Genomic DNA, 20,641 nt, shown 5'->3' on the forward strand with positions numbered 1-20,641 from the left:
AAAAATAGATACTAAAAAATAGATTAAAAAATAGATTTAAAAAATAAAAAAATAGATACTAAAAAAATAGATACTAAAAATAGATAAACAATAGATTTAAAAAAATAAAAAATTGATACTAAAAAATAGATAAAAAATAGATTTAAAAAATAAAAAATAGATCAGCTATTGACAAAAGGTTAGTCCATAATATTCCGTGTAACACAAACATGCACACAGCACACATAAAGTGTAACATGTTATTGCACAAAGTGGATTTGGTAAATATAATATAAAATTAATATAACATTATTATTGCACAATATCAGAGTGAATTGTCCGGTTGTGTGTGTGTTTTGTGATCTATTGGGAGCAAAAGAAGTAAAAGAAGATACAAATTGAGTTCAGGGAGTTGCAATATTTAAACAATTTAGTTAAATAATTAAATAAATATAAGGGTAGACTACTTTAAAACATTTAAAAAATAGGAGGAGTAGAGTACTTGAACCGTCTGAAAGTGGAAACATTCTAAATTCCAATCCTCCCAGGGTTCGGTGAAGGCAGCACAGTTGTGAGATCAGCTGATTTTTTACGCTGCCATTTTGTCCGGCAGAGAAGCAGAAGCAGCCAGTCAGGTCGAGAAGAGAGAGAAACCGCTGGAGAGACTTTTCCCCCCCAGACAGCAGAAGAAGAAGAAGAAGAAGAAGAGAACCGGACTGTAGATTAAAACAAGACAAACCCCATTAAAAACAGGAGGACAGCACCTTACCGGGGGGGGGGGGAAAGCTCCGCTGTCATTTTGAACTCTGCCGGCTCTGAAGCTCCGTCTCCGGGGCGACAGACTTCACCCACACCCCGCTCTCCCTCTCTCTCTCTCTCTCTCTCTCGGTCTGCAGAGTAGCTAACCCCCGCTAGCCTCTCACGGTCTGTTCTCACCGGGGAAACCGCGACTTCTCCGTGGGAGGGGGGGGGGGGGGTGGCTGTCATCTTCACATCATCTTATCACCTCCGAACAATGAGCTGCTCCACCCTGAGTGACTTTTTACACCCGCTGTCGGGTTTAAAAAACACTTTTCCGGGCGAATTCCAGTGACGTGGGGGAAGACGGAAGGAGGAAGGAGAGTCTACGAAAGCTTTGATTTCACATTCACATTCACACGGATTACTTTCTTTTGTTTGTTGTTGTTGTTGTTGCCCTAAGGTGGAGATAAAGAAAACACAACTAAATCCGTCCTGGTTACAACACAAACCAGCCAGTTAGCGATGTTTATTTGTGGCCGGAAAGTATTTTCCAGTGTTTACAACTTCCAAAGTGGGACTCTTTCCTGGTTCGAGTGCTGCAACGGGAACATTAGCTAACACAGACTAGCTCAGATTAGTGTCTCCGTGTTTTTGTTTACTAAATAGATAGATAGATAGATAGATAGATAGATAGATAGATAGATAGATAGATAGATAGAAATAACAAAAAGTCAGCTGTTGATTCTTGCACCTTGTAGACACCGCGCTGGGTTTCTCTACCCACCTGGGAGACACGAAGAAGAAGAAGAAGAAAACACCCTCCTCTTGTCAGTGCAGTCACGTTGATTTGATCCATTGATCGGATCGTTATTGTGGTGTTTTTTTAAGCTGATTTAAGGAGGAAGAAGAAGAAGAAGATGTCGGGCCAGTCTATCACGGATCGGATCGCAGCAGCTCAGCACAGCATGACCGGGTCTGCGATCAGTAAGGCTGTGTGCAAAGCCACCACACATGAAGTGAGCGGACCCAAGAAGAAACACCTGGACTGTGAGTGGTTTTTTACTTTCCTCCTTTTTTTTTTTTTGCCTTTTAAAGCTTTTGTTGTTGTTGTTGTTGTTGTTGTTGTTGTTGTTGTTGTTGTTGTTGTTTTCATAGAGAGAGAGAGAGAGAGAGGCAGCTGCAGGGCTTCAGGAAGCAGACAGACCGGTTAGATGCACATTCCTTCACCTGACAGTCAGGGGAGTCCATCAGCAAGACAGCCAAAGGATATAAATATATAATCATGTACAGCCTGTTACACTGCAGGGAGAATAAACCTTGGAGATGTTGGAGTGGATCCTTTAAAATATATTTACACATACTCCTTCTGGGCAATATTTCTGTCCTAAAAATGATGATTAAAACCCTAAATATTAATCTAAAGCTGCCAATAATGATCATTTTCATTAAGCTGTCATTACATTTTATTATAAATTAATCCTGTATCTGTTTGTACACGCTGGAAACAATGTAAGGCTGTCAGGATTTTTCGATTCTTCTACCACCATGAGATTTAAATGGTTACAATCCCATTTATTCAATTATCGATAGTAATGAAAAATACTGAATCACGTCACATTTTTTTAACCAAAGACACAGAGCAGGAGTCTCCTTACACTTTTTTTTATCAATTAAAAACAAGAAATTACCCAGCGTTAGTTGGCTAGGACTTCTATTTTAGTTGCCTCTGTATCAAAACCGACCGGTTAGATGCACATTCCTTCACCTGACAGTCAGGGAGTCCATCAGGATATAAATATATAATCATGTACAGCCTGTTAAACTGCAGGGAGAATACATTGGAGTGAATCCTTTAAAATATCATTTACACATGTTCATTTTGAGCAAAATGTCCTAAAAATTATGATTAACAAGGGCCTGATATCCCTAAATATTAATCTAAAGCTGCCAATAATGATCATTTTCATTAAGCTGTCATTACATTTTATTATAAATTAATCCTGTATCTGTTTGTACACGCTGGAAACAAGGTAAGGCTGTCAGAATTTGTCGATTCTTCTACCACCATGAGTTTTAAATGGTTACAATCCATTTATTCAATTATCCATAGTAATGAAAAATACAGAAGCACTTGACTGAAGTCACCAAAGACACAGAGCAGGAGTCTCCTTACACTTTTTTATCAATTAAAAATAAGAAATTACCCAGCTTTAGGTGGCTAGGACTTCTATTTTAGTTGCCTCGGTATCAAAACAGGTGCAGATGTTGTTGGATTTTTAGTACTAGCGTCGTGTCAAAGTTTCGATTTTCTGGTGTCGTAACAACCTCAACATGTCCTTCATGATGTCCCAATGCTGAAAGAGTTCAAATAGACCGAGAAGAATGAGAAAACGTTATTGCTCATGACCGAAACATATTGCTCATGACCGAAACATATTGCTCATGACCGAAACATATTGCTCATGACCGATTAATAATTTTAGTAATTATTAAGGTTTGATTTGACAAGTTGTGGTTCTCGCTTCTTAAAGTCAGGATTTGCTGCTTGTCTTTGTCGTTAAAGGTAACAAAGAGTCTTTGGGTTTTGAACTGTTGGTTGGTCAAAGGAAATGAAATAAGATTCATTGAAAACATATTTGACATTCAATGATTAATCAATTGATCATGAGAACAACTGGTGGATCAATCAGTAAAGAATGCAATCAGCCCAATTCAGCTGAAAGCTATTTGAATTGTCTAATCTGACTATATACACAACTCGATACATGTAATTATACACCGATACAGAATCACACAACATCCACAGCTCTTTATATTTCTCAAGGCGAAACCACTGTGTCTTTTGAGAAGTCGTGACTTCCATTAAAAATAACCTCGTGTTTCAGGGCCTTCCAGGTTACTTGTTGTACAGACTTCACACACTCCCCCATAACAAAAGAAGTGACAGAAAAGCAGGTTTGTCATCAGACCTGCAGCGCAGCCAGGACACACTGTGCACACCTTATTTCCAAGGAGAGAGCTAACACCCAGGAGACGACAAATTTCATTCCTGGGTGGCTTTTATTTGCAGGGAGAGTCACTCGGCAGAAGAAGAACGTCAGCGAAGGCAAATGCAGCAACTTCCTGTATCTGACTCTCTGATTATATTTCTTTTGGCAGTTGAATCCTGGTTGTCATTTCACATTTTTGCTCGGGTAATAAAGAGGAGATTAAATCCTGCAAATTGCCCGCTCAGCCTGCTGACATTAAACTTGAGTCATGTCGAAAGGTGTTGGTGATGCAAGTGGGACAACATAAAGAGAGAACGAGTAAAAGATTCATTACAAAAACACGAGTCAATCAAGGCCACGTGCGTAGTGAGCCTGTCAGACGTTTCTGGGACAAAATGTGCTGCTCCTCCGTTTCTGGGAATCGGCCTTATGTCGGCGCGGGATGCACATGTTTGATCGATGCCGTGGTGCTCATCTGCCTCGCATCCGTCAACTCCCCCTCGCTCACAAGACTCAGCTGCTGACGCTCGGCTAAAGTCGTTGCATTGTCTCCGCTCCTTTTGTGAACTTGGACAGACCTTTGCAACCGATACGCCACGTCGAGCTTAATCATTGTTGCGTATTGATTTCTCTGTGGGAGCAACGACCTCTGTGCCGCAGGGGGAACAGTCAGCGAGTGGCGCATTGCACGACTGTCCTGTTATTTGTCCCGTTTGAGGATTCCTCTTTCAGGCAACATCCTGCATTGTCGTGCTGTCAGGTGCATTGTGTTGTAGATATTGTCATAGAGAATGCTCGCAGAATGGAATGAAGGCAGGCTATAGGTGAGGTCGTCATTCAGGCGGGCAGGTAGTCAATTTGTGAGTCGGTTAGCAGACCGGGGAGGCTGGCAAGCGGAGTGTCCGATCATTACTCAGTCAACTAGCCAGCCAGCTCATCCAAACATCCCATGGGGATATAATGAACACAGGCAGGAAGGTCTGCCTTTTTCATACTGAACAATTAAACCACCCAATCACACAGCAATCTAAGAACATGAGTGTACCAAAAAACATGTAGGGGGAAGGCCATGTGGTCATTTCACAGATAGGTTATGAATGCATTCATAGTATAGGAAGTGTCCTGCATGGAGCTGCAACACTCACTGCATGTTCCCAATAAATATTTAAGGAAGAAAACTGAAGGCCGACTGATATTAGAATTTTCAGAGTGCACCCTGTTGAGATGGGAAAACTTGACATAAACAAGCACAGTGAATGGAAAACATCTCACAGCAGCGAGTCTGGTAGTGTTTTGATCCAGAACATTCAGATAATATGAATGAAGGCTGTTTCAGGTTAAAGTGGGATACTGATCTGAACAATGCTTAACCACATTAAGCACAGGCATGTTGTAGCTAACCTGCAAAGGAAGCATAAAGGCTGGCACTGCTAACGTTAGCCACACTCGGCAGACGTGTTGAGATATTTCTTAACTTTTAACTCGTTGGTTAGTCTGAATTTAGATGTGCGCTTAATCGACTTTGGAATTAGTCGCCTTGGAACATCTCTATTCCCAATCACTTCTAGTGTGGTCCAATATCTGCTCAGCTGAGATGCGCTGCCAGATGTGCTGCAGACAGTGCTGGGAGTATTATAAACTTTGGAGTCAAGAGTATACTAACCAGAGAAATTCTGTTTTACCCAAAAACGATGTTTTCTGCATTTTTTTTTTCCACATCAGTGCCACATATTTGAAAACAGATGGGGATTTATACCTGTGACCCATATCACATTTCCCAAATCGGCTAAGTGATGTCTTTACATTAGTTATCTCCAAGTTGTATAAAGTCTATAGTGGGATCAAATCTACTGCACACCAAAACCAACGCTTCAAGCAACATTTTTAGAAAGGGATTTGAATGCAATTTGTATCAATGAATCTTTGTCAAAGGATGTAATACTGTTCAATATATTGGACAGATCCAGATGAGAACCACAAACAAACAATGACATTAACTAAACTTTAACAACAGTGTGTGTATGTTAAAGTGGATGATGTGGTTCTACAAACTAAACTATTACTGCAGAGACAAATGCTGCAGGCCTGAAAAAAATGTTCCCACTTTCTAAAAGACCGACTATCTGCCTTTGCGAAGGTCTGCATGTTGTAGTTCCCTCCTAGTTCTTCCACTGTTTTGAAATCTTCCCACATGCTGAGTTTCCTAATAACTGCCATAGTTAACAACCATTTGTTTGAGTGTAAATGTTTGTATTCAGACAAAGATGATCAGGGGGAAGTGAAAGTTGCCAACTGGGACACATTTTGAAATGCAAGCAGCCAGCCAGGGCCAAACTGCAGTGAATATTGGCACAACGTGGACAATACATCTGGAAACAAGATGCTACAGGTTTGAACGGGATCGAGGATGGCAAGAGGGCATTTGGCAGCAGAAGAGAGCCAGATAACTAATGTGTGAGTCAGTTAACAAGTCTACTGTGTCCAAGATTGTATGCCTGCGGAGCCATTTATCACTATTAAGAGAGAAACCTAAAGATACTGAACATTAAAATGTCTTGTTGTGTTTTTGTTTTTCACGCAGAGGCCCTCCGCACACAGACATTAACACACAACCATCGTTTTCCTTTGCTCTCCCCTCGGCACTGTTTCACCACAAGCAGCTGTGACTGTCTGACACCAAGCTGTGAATGATCTCACCGGCATATTTGCATCCAGACCCAATAACCAAATAACCCTGTGAGAGGCCTTTCAGCGATGCCCGGCCAGCAGTGAGTGTGCGAGGGTCCGGAGGTCCGCTGTTAGCTCAAGGTGCCGTGACATTCACGCACCGCCGGTGAATATAAGTGCCCGTTTTAAAGCCATTTAGTGTCACGATTGGGACTGTCCACCTCAATTAACCCCCGGCATTCAGAGTCACCGGCGAATATGACGAGCCCTTCCCATCAGCTCTGAAAAAGCTCCTCTCTTTATGGAAATGAACATCATAAAAATCAATGAGGGATGGTACAAATGTGTTGAATATGCCTTTGTGTGCTCACAGTCTGCAGGTTGTCAACATGAGAGTGTAGCAAACTGAAGGGTAGTCACGGCAAACACACGCTGAGCACCCTGGAGGACACTTCTTTCCACTTTTGGCGTCATTGAAGAACTCATTGTTTCACCATCTTACAGCTGTTGGAGAGAAGTTGTGACATTTTCAACTGAAATCTCATTTAGCAGCACTCTGTTGTCATGGCAGCAACCAGCCAATTGGCTTGTGTTAAATGGACTTTTCTTTGACAGGAGAAGTTTGAGGGTGAAATCGGTAGCACTCTCAGTAATGTTCATGCAGTCGAACTGGTTGTGTGTTGACTGTTTCTTTGACATAGTCTCTGAAAAAAGATCTTGGCAATGGAATATAATCTTAAATCATTACACGGCTGTATTGAATACTTGATTCTAAGTGGTCGTTTTAGGGCATTATTGCTATCTCTCTAAAGTAGACCGTTCAAGGACAGACGACTGCTAAGAACGCAGCTCTGAACTCTAATCATATCAATCAACAGAAAGAAAAGAGACTTAAATAGCGGAGAGAAAGTGGGCGAGTTTTAAACCAAATAGAGTTGTAGTCTAAGACAGGGGAGTCAACAAAATATATTTAAAAAAAAGGGCACGTCAACACTAAATAGAACATGTTATTTAGATATGAAACTATTTAAGACAGGTTAATGGAAGAATATGTCAACAGACCTTTAGTGTAAAGCGGCCAAATAATTCAATCAAGAGCTGCTGTGATTCAACTGGTCATGTTCTTGTCTTTGTTTCACAACTTCTGTTACTTTTGTATTTATGCAGCGCTTGGCAACCAAGACAAATTTCCCCATCCTGTCCTAGTCATAGCTTGCAGTCACGCGACCAGCGCAGAGGGCTAAAAGGCTAAAGGCACTCAGGAAAGAAGCGGCCGCCTTTGAAAACACTGTAGAACTGCAGCACTTATTTTCCATCTCTTCCAAACGACGCAGACCACCTGACGACCACTTAGATAATCGATGTATGTACAAATAGAGATTCTTATGTTCTAAGATTTTAAATAGATTCATAACTTCCAAAAATCGAGCTCTTTAACTCAGGAGAATGCCAAATGGAGCAGCAAGAAATTCAGCCAGTCTAACTGATGACTGGAGTAGATCCTGAAGTATGTACTCATTAAAAAACAGACTGAATCATGAATCCAGAATGGTTTTGAATCGAAAAACAGATTCTCAATTGAATCATGACCCCAAGAAATGAAATTGAATTGTGAGACGCACAAAGATTCCCAGCCCTACTTGCTACCTTTATACAGCAGACGGGGCACTATTTCAATCGCGCTTAAATTAAATCATATCTAATGACTTTATGATAAGGACAAAGGCAAAAAACACAATTTGCCTTTAGGTTAAATTAAAAGGTCCCAAGTCAAAATGTTGTTTTAAAATATTGATTTCTTTAATAAGTAGCGGTGCAATAGTACAACAGTGAAGGATTCTATTGATGGCAGGCGTCTATTCTGATTCAATAACCTGCTGACTTTACTTTGTCCCTTCCTGAAATACAACAAGAAAGATTGACTTTGTTCTCTTGCCAATTGTGAGATTAACCAACATATGTAGTTGGAATTTCTCCTGCACTTAACCTTGTTGAGTAATTAGCACCTTGACGTCACATGAGGAGCAGGCGACAGTCATTGCAGTCACATAAGCGGAGGTGTGAAGTGTAAGTGGCAGACGGTACGGTAATTCAAAAGTGTTCATTCAGTTCTCCTCTAGGATGGTTGAAACTGCTTGACGTGCTGTTGATGGCCTTCTTCACGCCTCCTCCAAACCATCTGTCTTCTCTTTCCAAAATGAGTCCTTCGTTGTCTTCAAAGGAGAAAGAGCTAAATTGAAATCGACTTTAGCAAGATGGTTAAAAGAAACCTGAATAAGTAGACTCTGTTTTAACATATTCTCTTAACACAACTAGCATACGGACATGATATGATACATTTTGTGCATCTCGCCGGCACTCGGCCGGAATGTACACTAGTGACCTCAACTTTCTCACTAACTCAAAAAGGTGTCAAGAAGACAATAAGATGCTTATAAAGGCGTTTGTATGCTTCAAAAGAATGGTTTACGTGGGTGGTTAAGAAAGCGTCTGAAACCACTTCCCCAACACACTTTAGGCGTCTGAATCAACGGGACTATGTCTGATGATTGTTGAAGCCTTCCAAAACAAAGTACAGACAATCCAATCCAAATGTTTTGTTGGGATTGGGAAAGAATGTTTTACAGCAGGATATGAACTGTCGACGCTCCATTAAGGAGAGATTGTGCAAAAAACGTCAGCGGATATGTCGTTTAAAACGGCATTTTTCTCACCTTGGAGTGAGACAGTTTGTTAAAGACACTTTGAAGTTATGATATGCTGTACTTATACGTTTATTGGAGGCATACTTTGGCTCCAATATAAAGATTGTTGGTAGAGTAAAAGTTTGACAAATCTGCAGGAAGAAGGAGCACGAGTTCAAGCAATTGTGTCAGGAGGTGTTCTGCATATTAAACAGTTTTTTAGTCATCACCGTGGTTCTCATATTTGAAGTTGAGATTTTCATCAGTCCTGTCCTTTGACGCCTCTGAAGACAGCATCGTGTGAAAAAGAGCTTTACCCTGTTGGGAACACCAAAGAATACTAACGGCGTGTATATTGTGTCTGTAATGGGGAGCCGTTTCTTGTAGAGTTGCCTCCACGTTGCGTCATTACACTGAAACTTTTTGTTGCCAGGAAACATTTGGCATACTTTTGAACCTTTTTCCGGCTTCTTGAGCTGTTGCTTGGCTGCATTGTCAAAGGGATAAAACCTCCAAAACGTATTACCACTTACCATATTTTTTAAAGCACTATTGAGTCCAGGCTGTCTGCATATAAATGTTCGTACCTTTTAACAAACATTCTTGGCACGGCCTCCTTGTAAAAGGAGTCTCTGATCTCAAAGGGACCAGCCCCACTACATTATTGTTAAAATAAATAAGTGGGTTGTCAATTGTCTGCTGTAAAACATTGGCAACGTTTTGGTTGCATTGTACTTGAATTTTTGTTCTCGTGGTCAAGGATGTCTACATTTTTGATAGTTGGATACTTCCTTTTTCCATACCACATGCTCTAAACCAGATGTTCTCAACTGGTCTAGCCTCAGGACCCACTACCAACTGCCTTATAAAAATATGGAGCCAATTTTCTGAGACTTTTCAACCAATCAGATTGAGTTATTGAAAACTTTTTCAGTTTGGACGATACAAGACGTGATTAAAAAAAAATAAAAATGGAACAAAGCTAACGGGTTTATAAATCGCTGCATGGGCTTTTTCCAGGCACACATTTAGCCACCCACTTAAAACAGATCTGCGACCCAACGGTTTAGAACCACTGCTCTAAAAGGTACAATATCGGTCATTTTTATCTTCCATAGTACCAAAAAGTTCCAAAGTTATGAAGGAAATACCAAATGTACAAATCATACTTTCAACCCAAAGCTGCCTCCAGCGAGAGTGAAAGAGAGAGAGGGGGCGATCAAGTACAACCATTTACTGGTAGGATTTGTTTTGAATTCCGTATCAGGGTCTAAAAATTGCAGTCAGGTAAACTTGCCACCCTCCTTTGTTTGTTGTTCCGCCTCGGTCAAACACATTCATACCACCTAGATGCCATTCTTAACAGACGTCTGAGCTCTTGGCAGACTCTCTCGCTATTGAGGTCGTTTCTAGGCCCCCCCCCCTCCGTTAGCAGCTCAGCTTCTGTTAGTTCAACACAACATGCCACATCGTTTTTACCAGCTGGCTGAGCTGCAGGCCCACACGTCCCTTTTAACACCAGGTTGTGTTTGAGCCATTTTTAGCCTAACCTTAAAAAGTAGGTTACACATACATGACAAATTGATGTGGTCCGCTACACTAACACTCAAAACGCTCGGTGTCTGGGCTCCACTGTTTGTGTGTCTGTGGGTTAGTTTTGTGGACACACAGAGACACTGTGTACAGCTGGTTATTGAGCTCAGGTTTATGTGGTTTCTGTCCGGGGCCCGTTCAAACTTTACAGCTCTATTTCAGACCGGAGCGTGTGGGTCACCTTGGCGGATTTGCTCATTGTGTACCTCTGTTTGTGTGTTAGACTGGTATGTATGGGTGTGGAAGTATGTGGTACTTCATGAATAGGCCTTGAGGAGTAACGCATTATTTCAAAATGTCTAATATAAACGTACCTAAAATGAAACATTTCAAAAATATCATTGGTGCACAGGTTTCCTTCCTTTCAAAGCACAATATTTTTGAGTGTTTGTGTGTGCTTTGTCAGTATGTTATCGGTCATTACCACAGGCTATGTAAGAAGACCTTGAACTCTTGCTAAACTTCCTCATCTCCATTATGTGACACAAGAACAACACTGGAGCGTACAGGCGATTACCAAACAGGTGTTGAAATAACATGAAAGAACATCAGCGTCCCGTGGGAGCCCGTGCTAACTAGGGTTGGAAATTCAACTCTTTCCTTATCTGCCTCTGTGGAAGGTCTTTTTTAGCCCGATGCTTCTCGAGTCTATCAGAACATTTTCATACTGTAAGTCACTGGTACCTGACAGGGGAAATGTGGCATGTTATGTAACTTTAATCCCCGACTGTTCTTAACGCCTCTGGAATTTCTGCTCCAATTATTAAACATTCATGCATTATGTCAAAGTGTTGAGTCTTTTGGAGCCTGCCAAGAAAATGCTAATAACTTGTAGAAATCCTAGCTAAGATAAACATGCAGCCGAGTACATTTCAAACTTAACAGCTGCCATGTACGGTTGGTTTAAGATATATTATAGATATTCAACATAACCATCACCAACTAAGGTACAACATTTGGTTTGGTTTACATGTGACACTAAATCCAATGGGAAGCTATTGTAGATCTGGGTTCTAAGAAGTTTTGACATTTGATATAAACACCATATTTATTTGTACTTTTTTAAAGTTGCTTTCTTCTATGTTTTGGGCTTTTATGCCTTAAATTGGAGAGGTCATTGATCAGAGTGGGAAACCAGTGAAAGAGTTATGAAACGCTGTAAATGTGCCGAGGGTCGGAGTCGACCCGGGCTGCCCTCTTGGAGGACTAAAGTCTCTTTTCATGGGCTGTGCGAAACTCCGAGTCCAACCGGAGCCCCAAATCCTATTTGAAAAGAAAGATATTTTAAAGCAACAGTCAGAACTGCCAGCATAGTTACTCACTAAACTTGCTTTTGACAAACAACTGTTGGTAAATTAGAAAAAAAAGTTTGTTAAAAAGTCAACAAAAATGGTGAAAATGTACATGTTGGTGTAATTCTAGTTCATCATTCCTTACACACAAAGAGACCTCAAACACTACTTTAGAGATTAAAATATTTGCAGTTGATTCTTGTCCCCCCTCCCCCGCCATTACTCAGTCCTTTCTGAAATCATTACACAGTGTACACACGGCACACTGAGTGATTTATAGCTGAATACCACTAGAGAAGGAATTCAGGTTAAAGGATACAAACAGTGCAGCTAACTTCCTGCCATTTGTGTTACATTGATTCCAGCCCTGATAGACCCGCTGCAGGGTGTAGCTGTTTAGCACCACAGAGGGGACGCCTATGTCTTAAGTGATTGTAGGTGAGTGTGATGCTATCTAAACAGAGCGGGACAGCCCCTCCCCAGCTGCAGAGCAAAGATAGGCCCAGTTTAGACTAGCAGGCAGGAAAAAGGCTGACTGCTGACTGTCTGGGTATGTCTGTTTTAAGTGAAGCCCGGGGGAACACACGTCGAGCACACAGTGTGTGAGAGACTGTGTGTGTGGGAAGAGGAGAGACTGCAGTGGTTCCTCTGCTGCTTTTCATAGTGCTTCAGTCTCAAACATGCTATAGGGTACATAGTCGGTGAATATTTAATCCCCAGGGTGCTCTCAAGAAGTGATTGATTGAACAAATATCACGACACTGCTCACATTGGAACACATTCAGCAGCATCAAGCATGGCCAGATCATGGCATAAAACACAGAGAAGCCGTGTGAGAAAGCTTTTATTAAGACTCTTAATACATAATTCATCTGTAAGACATTTGTTACTTTAGTCCATATGTCACTGCTCCAACTCGTAATTAACTTCCTTTTGCAGAATTGTACACATTTTCCAACTTATGCAAGCGTTTTTTTTTTTATCAGCAAGGCAACCATTTTTCTTTGTCTTGGTCTAGACAGGAAGCTTAATTCCCGGTATTTTGTTTCCCTCAGTATATTTTTGTGTTGTTTCGACTAAAACTGGACTTTTAAAAATGCATATAAACATGTTAGTCTGGCTGAAATTTCTCAAAGTGGGGTTTACACACCTAGATAATGCTGTTGGAGATCGAGCAGCTCTTGCATGACGACGCCTCAATCGGACCCCAAACTGGACTGGGCTTTCCCGTGATGGGTCTTTGACACTAAAGTTGAACTCCGTAAGTGCGTAGCAGCTGACATCTCAATGATGTCTGCCTTCAGATATCAAGAAATCCACAGAGCTATCCTCCAGTTACGGCTCTTAAGTGCACAAAAAGAGATGAATGTGCACATTTACAGAGGTCACTGCATCATACGTACCTGAATTATGAATGTTCCTTCAAACTCAATATTGATGAGCAAGTGGCACCACACATGCAGCTGTAGAAAGTCATGGATCAACTAGGACTGTCAAACGATTACAATGTTTTAATCGTGATTAATCACGTTTGAAATTCCATTATTTTGCATTTGGAAATCAAAAATTGTTATTTTGAATGTTTGTTCTGTCTTAAGCTGAGAGTACTTTACTTGCTGTTTGATTTCAACCGTGCTTTTATTTTGAAATAAAAGTAAGTAAATCAAAAGGAAGGACCTTCTTGTAGATCGAAGGTCACGACATTAACTTATCCATGGAAGAAGGGAGCTGCAGCAGTTTTTTCATCATTGTGACTACAGGGAGACACTGAGGAGGCTTATCTACGGTGCGCCCAAAGGGACAAAAAGGGTCATGCGAATAAAAAAAGAATGCATTAGTTTCAGACCTGCAGAGTGGATCGAATGGCTGTGTTTAAAGGTAAATGGGAAGCTTGTTGTGAAAAAGCAACAGAGAATTATCATAAAAGTCATAAAACAGCAGATTGCAGAGGCTCTAATGGGACATGAACGCTCCTTTATCCACATAGTTAGTCTTTCTGATCCACAACTTCACTCCCTAGGATCACTTTCACTGCTCTAAACTATTTCTTTTTTTTCTCCAAATGCAGCTCAAAAAGATTATTCATCCGATCCAAAATGAGTGCTCTGTCTGCTGAAAGGATTCATTTGCTACTTTGTAGGCCCTGGGCGATAAAACCATAACGATAAATATCCCGATATGATTTTTCTCAATATAAATATTACAAAGGTTTGATAGATTTAAACTTGTAATTACCTGAAGACATCTGAAGCTAAAACAGGCTGCAAACCCTTTCCATCATTTGAAACAATAAAACCTGACGGATGGACGTTTAAAATGCTCATAAACAGGAATAGTCCGAACTTTAACTCTAATTTTCTGTATGTAAATACCTGGTAATTAGCAAAGACGCTCGTGTACTTGGAGGACTGAAACATGTTATGTATTAATAAACATGTTATGTATTAATAAACATGTTATGTATTAGCATGCTTTGGATTTATTTATCCGAGGGAAACCTCCAGATTATTCAGAGTGAAGTTCCCTCTGAAGGAAACCCCTCGTCTCCTCTCTCTCTTTACATGATGTGCTGTGAAATACAGTTATTGAATAAGTTAATGTTAGTACATGGGTTTTAAATAGTCTTTGTGTTTCCGTGCGTGTGTTTGGGAACATTCAGTGCCTCTGCTCCCGTCCTGTTTCTGACGTCTGGTTATTTTTAGCCGTGTGATCTCTGCGGAGCCTTTGGCTGAATTCAACCGCTTGTTGTTCCTCTCCTACCTGTGCGAGTGTACGTCTGCCTGCCTCTCTCTGTCGGTGTCACTCTGCTTCTGACACAAACCTGTAGACGCCCCCCCCCCCCCCCCCCCCTCCAGGCGTTTGTGCTGAGACACACACTCAGAGACTTCAATCTATTCGCTTGACAAGATTTGCCGAATCCTCCCCCCCCCCCTCCATGAACACATCCAAGTCGGAGTCTGCGCGTCCCTTACTCCGTCGATCCCTCTTTCTGTGTGTGACTAAGAGAAACAGAGACTCCTAAAAGAGGAGAAGTTGCTCTTATTTAAGAGCTCAAGGGGAGAATTAAAGCTGTGGAACCAGAGCTGCTCTATTAATAGACAAACTTCTGGTGACACTTTGTCTTAGTGTCTCTGCCCCTCCTTAATTCTCTCTCTCCTCCCTGACTCTCTTCCACATCATCTCATCCCTTCTTCTTTCTTGATTTGATACCAGCGCCCCCTCTTCTTCTTTTTCAATTTAAAAATCGATCTTCCTCGCTGCTTGGGATCATTCTGTTTTTGGGGAAAGTTCACACAAGGCTGTAACCAAACCATCACTTTCTGAGCTCCAAGTTCAGAATCTTTAAAAAATCCGATGATATTTTGAGGCTTTCACAAACTCTAGGGGTCTTACCTTTGTTCCCACTGTCGTATATTCATCACCTTGTGAGAGATGGGTGACAGCCTCCTTTGTAGTTCAGACTGCAGTAGAAGGACGGTAGATGGATGTCTTATTTGCAATTCGAACAAAAAAATCCATTGAGCCACAGTAAGAGTCAAGAATCCTTTCTCCTTCAAATGAGGTTGGAAGTCACAATCATCACGCTAACGTGCACTGTGCAGTGTTTCCCACACATAGACGATACCTGGGCGGGTTGCACGCGTATATTTCTGGCCTCTAAATTAATTTAGAGGGAAAACCATGTTTGATACCCTAAAAAAGGATGTTGATTCCCCCCGCCCCCCCCCCTCCCCCGCTCATGTATCGCATCATTCGGTGGGAAACACGGCTGTGAAGTGGAGCTACGGTTTTTAGCCGGATTACCCCGTTTGATTGGACCACTATCCTAATTTGGATTTTGCAGTCGGAAAGCTAACGGGTGAAGCGTGTTTTTCACTCACGATAAAGTCACAGGAAAGTGACTTTCAGCGTGCGGTTGGTTTATTTATCTTCTCATTTTAAATTCCGGAAACCTACGGATATCGCATAGTAGTTTTAAAACTGTGTTTCATGTGCAGCAAACAAACCAATAACCAACGTTTCTTCACATTAATAATGATTAAAGAAACGGCATTATCTCGTCTTTTTCTATTCCAGACGGCCAAACTCTGCGTTGTTATTCATCTTCTATAATTGAATGTTTGTGCGAAAGCTGAATCCACAATGAAGTGATCGTCTTGTTTTTGTGTTTCTGTTGTCAGCCAACGACAGAAAAACTGAATAAAGGAATCATTTCAGAACAGCTACCTGTGGCTCATGAAACGCTGCATTTCCTGGTCAATCAAATCCTCTTTTTTTTTTTTAATGCTCTGAAAAACATTTTACGAAAAGATGTGTCATCAGACTAAAGCAGGAGAAGAAAAAAAAAGAGGATTTGTTTGTGGCTCGTAAATGCTACCTGTTGAGAAGTAACTGCTGTGCTGCTGCACCGAGACGGCCCATCAAATCACTGTTATGTCTCTCTGAAGTCGCCCGGCAGCATCAACATAAATACAGATCAACTGTAAACCTCTTTTGTGTCATTGGACATTTTGGCTGCAAAGTGAGCGATCACAGCGAGAAAATGATGTGACAAGAGAGTAAGAGAAGCGTACTTTGTTTACTCTTGTCAACACAAGAAAAACAAGACATGCCGCCTCATACTCACTTTTTAGGGTGTTTAAAATGAGAACTGTTAAAAAGAAAAGTCAGCTTAGTGTGATTATGAAAGCAGAAAAGAAAGAAAAAAGATTCTTTTTAATTTAGGAGGCTTACAATTCTTCACACCTCTCTCATCGTCTGGTATCAGGAGGATTTTGTAGGAGAAGAAAGGAGGAGGGAGGGCTGGATGGGGAATCCTCTTTTCAGGCATACCCCGTCTGCGGTCCCTAACACGGAGACAGACAGAAGAGAGACGGAGATTAGGACTATGTAGCCAGACGAGGTGCTGATACTGCAGAGTGTTAATCTCCAACAGATTGGAGGCTGTTCGGCTCCTGAAGCCGTCTGAGTTTAGCTTTTTCATCTGCGCCGACTCTGTTGTACGTCCCCCCGTTACTCTGTACAAGGGCAGAGTTTGGATGAAGGTCGGTCAACTCTGTAGCACAATATCCCCCCCCCCCCCCCCCCCCCTCTTTATTACACCGCGATAATCTCAATTCCTTGAGGAGCAGTTGGAACTGTTGAGCAGTTATAGACATAGTCCTCGCAGTCTGGACGATCTACATCCAAGACATTTCACTAACGAGAATCAATCCAATTGAAGACTCTCAAACAAACGGTTCTTTCACTTTTGCACAAAACTCCTGAAAACTCCCTGAAAATTTCAGAGGTGAGCTGCACGTTTGAGCGCAACCAGACGAATATTTTTCACTCCTGACTTCAACCGAATCTTTTCTTGCTCGACCCCTCGTTCATTTTCTACGGGAAGTCAGAGTAAGCCGATGTGAAACACAGCAGGAAAAGGAGCGCATCTGTGAAAACGTCTAAAGAGACAGGTGTTGGTCGATTGTGACGCTGACCTGTGATGTCACGGATAGCGTAGCCGAGTAATCCAGGAACCTGTGCAGAATTTTCTTCTTTTAGTTTTAGTTCTGTTGAAGTTTTCTGATAATGCAGGAATCTTGCAAACATCAGGATTTATGAGGTGTTTAAGAGCTCTTGGAAAATGTAGTAATTTGCTTAAATTAGGCAATCGGGTGAAGTCTGAAGTCGACTGTTTCAGTCCTGATATTGGGACCAATGCTGATACCGACACCTGGGCTTTTGGTATCCATAAGGCCAACCAAAGGGGTAATGTAAAGTAAGGAAAAGAAGACTGTTTCTATGTGCAATTGGCCAATCAGAATCAAGTATTTTAGACAGCTGTTGATTAATATTAAAAAAAAAAAACATATTGAAAACTGGCCCCTGTCACGTGACCATCACTCATTCTAGCTTAAACAAATCTCCCCAGAAACATCCTGTAGCCTTCTTTATTTTATACCAAAATTTATAGTGGAGGTGTTTTTATATTTGTAAAGTAAAACCTGTAATTTATTGAATATCTATTAGAATAATCCATGAATTAAAGTTTCCACATTAAGTTCACATTTTGAAAAGATTCTGAGTCTTATAACATCCAACACTGAACACATTCAGTCTTTGTCTTTCTCAACATAAGGGCGTAAAGCCCTTGAGATTATTCCAGATAGATTATCTACTGAGACTTCTCTTTAGGAATTCAAACTATGTGAGCTTGACCTTCCTTTGGTGGTCTCTGAGGGGACTGATCCGAGGAGAGCTTGAACACTGTGGAGCTGACGGATAGGCTCTGATACCTGATTTAGGTATTAAAACATGTCAAGATAGGATTGAGAAGCTGATTGCAGGACTTTTCTTGAGGGTTAATCCACCTCCCTGCAGGGGGCTGATTGACTCAACTAGATGTGAAGTCGTTTTACGTGCACTTAGGGGTTTACACCGACCTATACCAGCTGTAAAGCTGTTAACACCAGACTAAAACTCTTTTTTGGAGACGGAGAAGAACACATTTTTGAGCAGGCTTTGTAAGACCTTTATTTCCATCAGTGTTTTTACTTATTCAAAGTGCTAGACTTAAAGAGAATCATCATCTGACGCTTTCCAAAACTCTGCAAGACTCTTACGCCCCGTTACCACCAAGCGGTCCGGTTTGGTTCAGTACAGTTTGGTATGGTAAACCCTGAACTTGCTTGTGTTTCCACAGCCAAACGTACCTTTATTTGGTAAGCGGAGTGTAAGCCAAATATAGTTAACCGCGTCAGTGTGACATCATAGCAGCCCAACACAGTGTAGCCTGCTATTAATAACGTTCAAGAAGAACAGGGGCACAGTAAACAAAAGGGACCCTTTAGGGTTGGATTGGTACCATTGGCACCTCAACAGAAGGGTACCAAAAAAGTAGGACGGTTCGGATCCCTTATTTTGGTACCAGTCCCAACGTTTGATGGTGGAAATGCCAATAAATGGGTACTGTACCGAACTGAACTGAACCGGACCGCTTGGTGGAAATAGGGCCTTTTAGCTTGTTGTTTTGGTTACTTCTCACAGCTACCATCGTTGTGTTTGGCTGTTTTAAATACCTATTGTAAACTACCTGTCCAACATCGAAGGGCAGTCACACAGTGGAAGCGAAAGGTAAACATAGTCAATATATAGTAGCTGAAAAGCCAGAAATGTCTTTAAAAGTTGGTGGAGACCAAAAATGGAGCTAAAATATAGTGATTACTGAAACAACAATTGTTATCCCCAGAAACGTGTAAATTGACCAAAGACAAAAAAATATTACGCATCGATAACACTGAAAGAGCCCTTCTGTTACTTTTTAAATCTTAAACATGCTCAATCAACCCCCGTGGACCGGATTCTTGAGCCATTTTAGCGCTTTTTCTGCCATGTTATAGCATAGCATTGAATCCCTTGTGGCTAAAATGGAATAACTAAAGTAGACTGCGGACAAAAGGAGGGAAAGGGTTTGAGTTAAAGCGTTAATCAGACGAGAAAATATTGGGTAAAGAAACATAGATTGGTGAATTAACTTATTAGCAAAATATGAAACTGGGTAAACACAAAACTGGAAGTTATTAAATGTATGTAGAGTCAAAGGAAAAGTCTGGATTGGGAGATGGAGAGAGGGATGTTAGTGGATAGATAAACAGGAGTTTGTGTAGTGTGTTGCCTTGAAGCGGGCGCATACAGGGGACTTAAACGTGGATGAAGAGACGAGGGGAAAGCACAGATAGACGGTAGCCAGCTGGGCCAGATGTGATCTCTGTCTCCTCCTTCTGCCCTTCTTCCTGTGCTTCATCTGACCACCTGCTTTCTCCCACAAACGCACAAACAAAGTTTAGATGCTCACTGGCACGGCTGATAAAATAACCTCACCGAAATATTAACCACGGCCAAGAATATCAGAAACTTTCTCTTGGTTTATTGCAAGAGAAAAGTTATCAGATCCCGTTTCTGGTTCCCTCTTCTCTCACATATGTGCCTCGGTACCAGGATCCCTCTGGTCTATTGTGGTCCAATCAAAGGCCAAAGAGGTCTACAGATGAGCGATAACAATGGACCTCAGATCAGAGAGGAACAGAGAACTTCCCTGTTCAGAATGAGATCACATCTACTCCGCATTCAGAAGACTTACAGACGAGGAAATCTGAAAAAGTAAGAGAGGAGAGAAGGCTGGTACAGAAATGGAGACACAAATTAATACAGACAGTGAAGACACATTTCAATTCAGAATACTTTATTCGTCCTTCAAGAGGCTTTTCAAGGCAAGCCAGTCTGCAAACAGAATAACAAGTAGAACATTCAGTTATACTTGTATGAAAATGCAAAATATGACAATGTCAGAAAGGATTAGCTGGCAAATAATATTCAACACCACAAACGCACAGTTTACATGTAGAGTTTACCGTTCTAATGCAAGAGAAACATTGAATACTGTCCTCTAAAACAAAATAGCTACTTAAAAAAACATTTAGCTTATTTGGCTGCAATACATTAAAACATTAAAACTTGGAACCAGCAATTGTCTGCACAACTACCAATACATGTTGACTGCGATACGATAAGTTATGGATATGATACGATCGAAGATACTATACAACAAATTATGATACTTTCTTGTCCCCTTTGGGAAATTTTATGCTGCACACATGTAGCAACCTCCACATGAGTCTAGCAGGTAGTTAGCTTAGCATCAAAACTGGGAGCA

At 41.2% G+C, this 20,641-nt stretch overlaps 1 protein-coding gene across 6 annotated transcripts in view; it reads left to right on the top strand.

Moving 5' to 3' along the window:
* Positions 1–606: 606 nt before the first annotated feature.
* si:ch211-200p22.4 (phosphatidylinositol-binding clathrin assembly protein) overlaps positions 607–20,641 on the top strand; it is an 89,608-nt gene continuing 69,573 nt past the window's right edge. For 4 of the 6 annotated variants that reach the window (XM_061031715.1, XM_061031720.1, XM_061031716.1 and 1 more), the window contains exons 1-2: positions 607–1,373; positions 1,407–1,767. In XM_061031715.1, the coding sequence (XP_060887698.1) occupies positions 1,638–1,767 (130 nt within the window). In that variant the 5' untranslated portion in view covers positions 607–1,373; positions 1,407–1,637. The remainder of the gene's footprint in view (positions 1,374–1,406; positions 1,768–20,641) is intronic. The other 2 variants (XM_061031719.1, XM_061031717.1) reach the window with 1 other exon arrangement.

The sequence above is a fragment of the Labrus mixtus genome, chromosome 23, assembly GCF_963584025.1.
Source record: "Labrus mixtus chromosome 23, fLabMix1.1, whole genome shotgun sequence".
NCBI classification, from domain to species: Eukaryota; Metazoa; Chordata; class Actinopteri; order Labriformes; family Labridae; genus Labrus; species Labrus mixtus.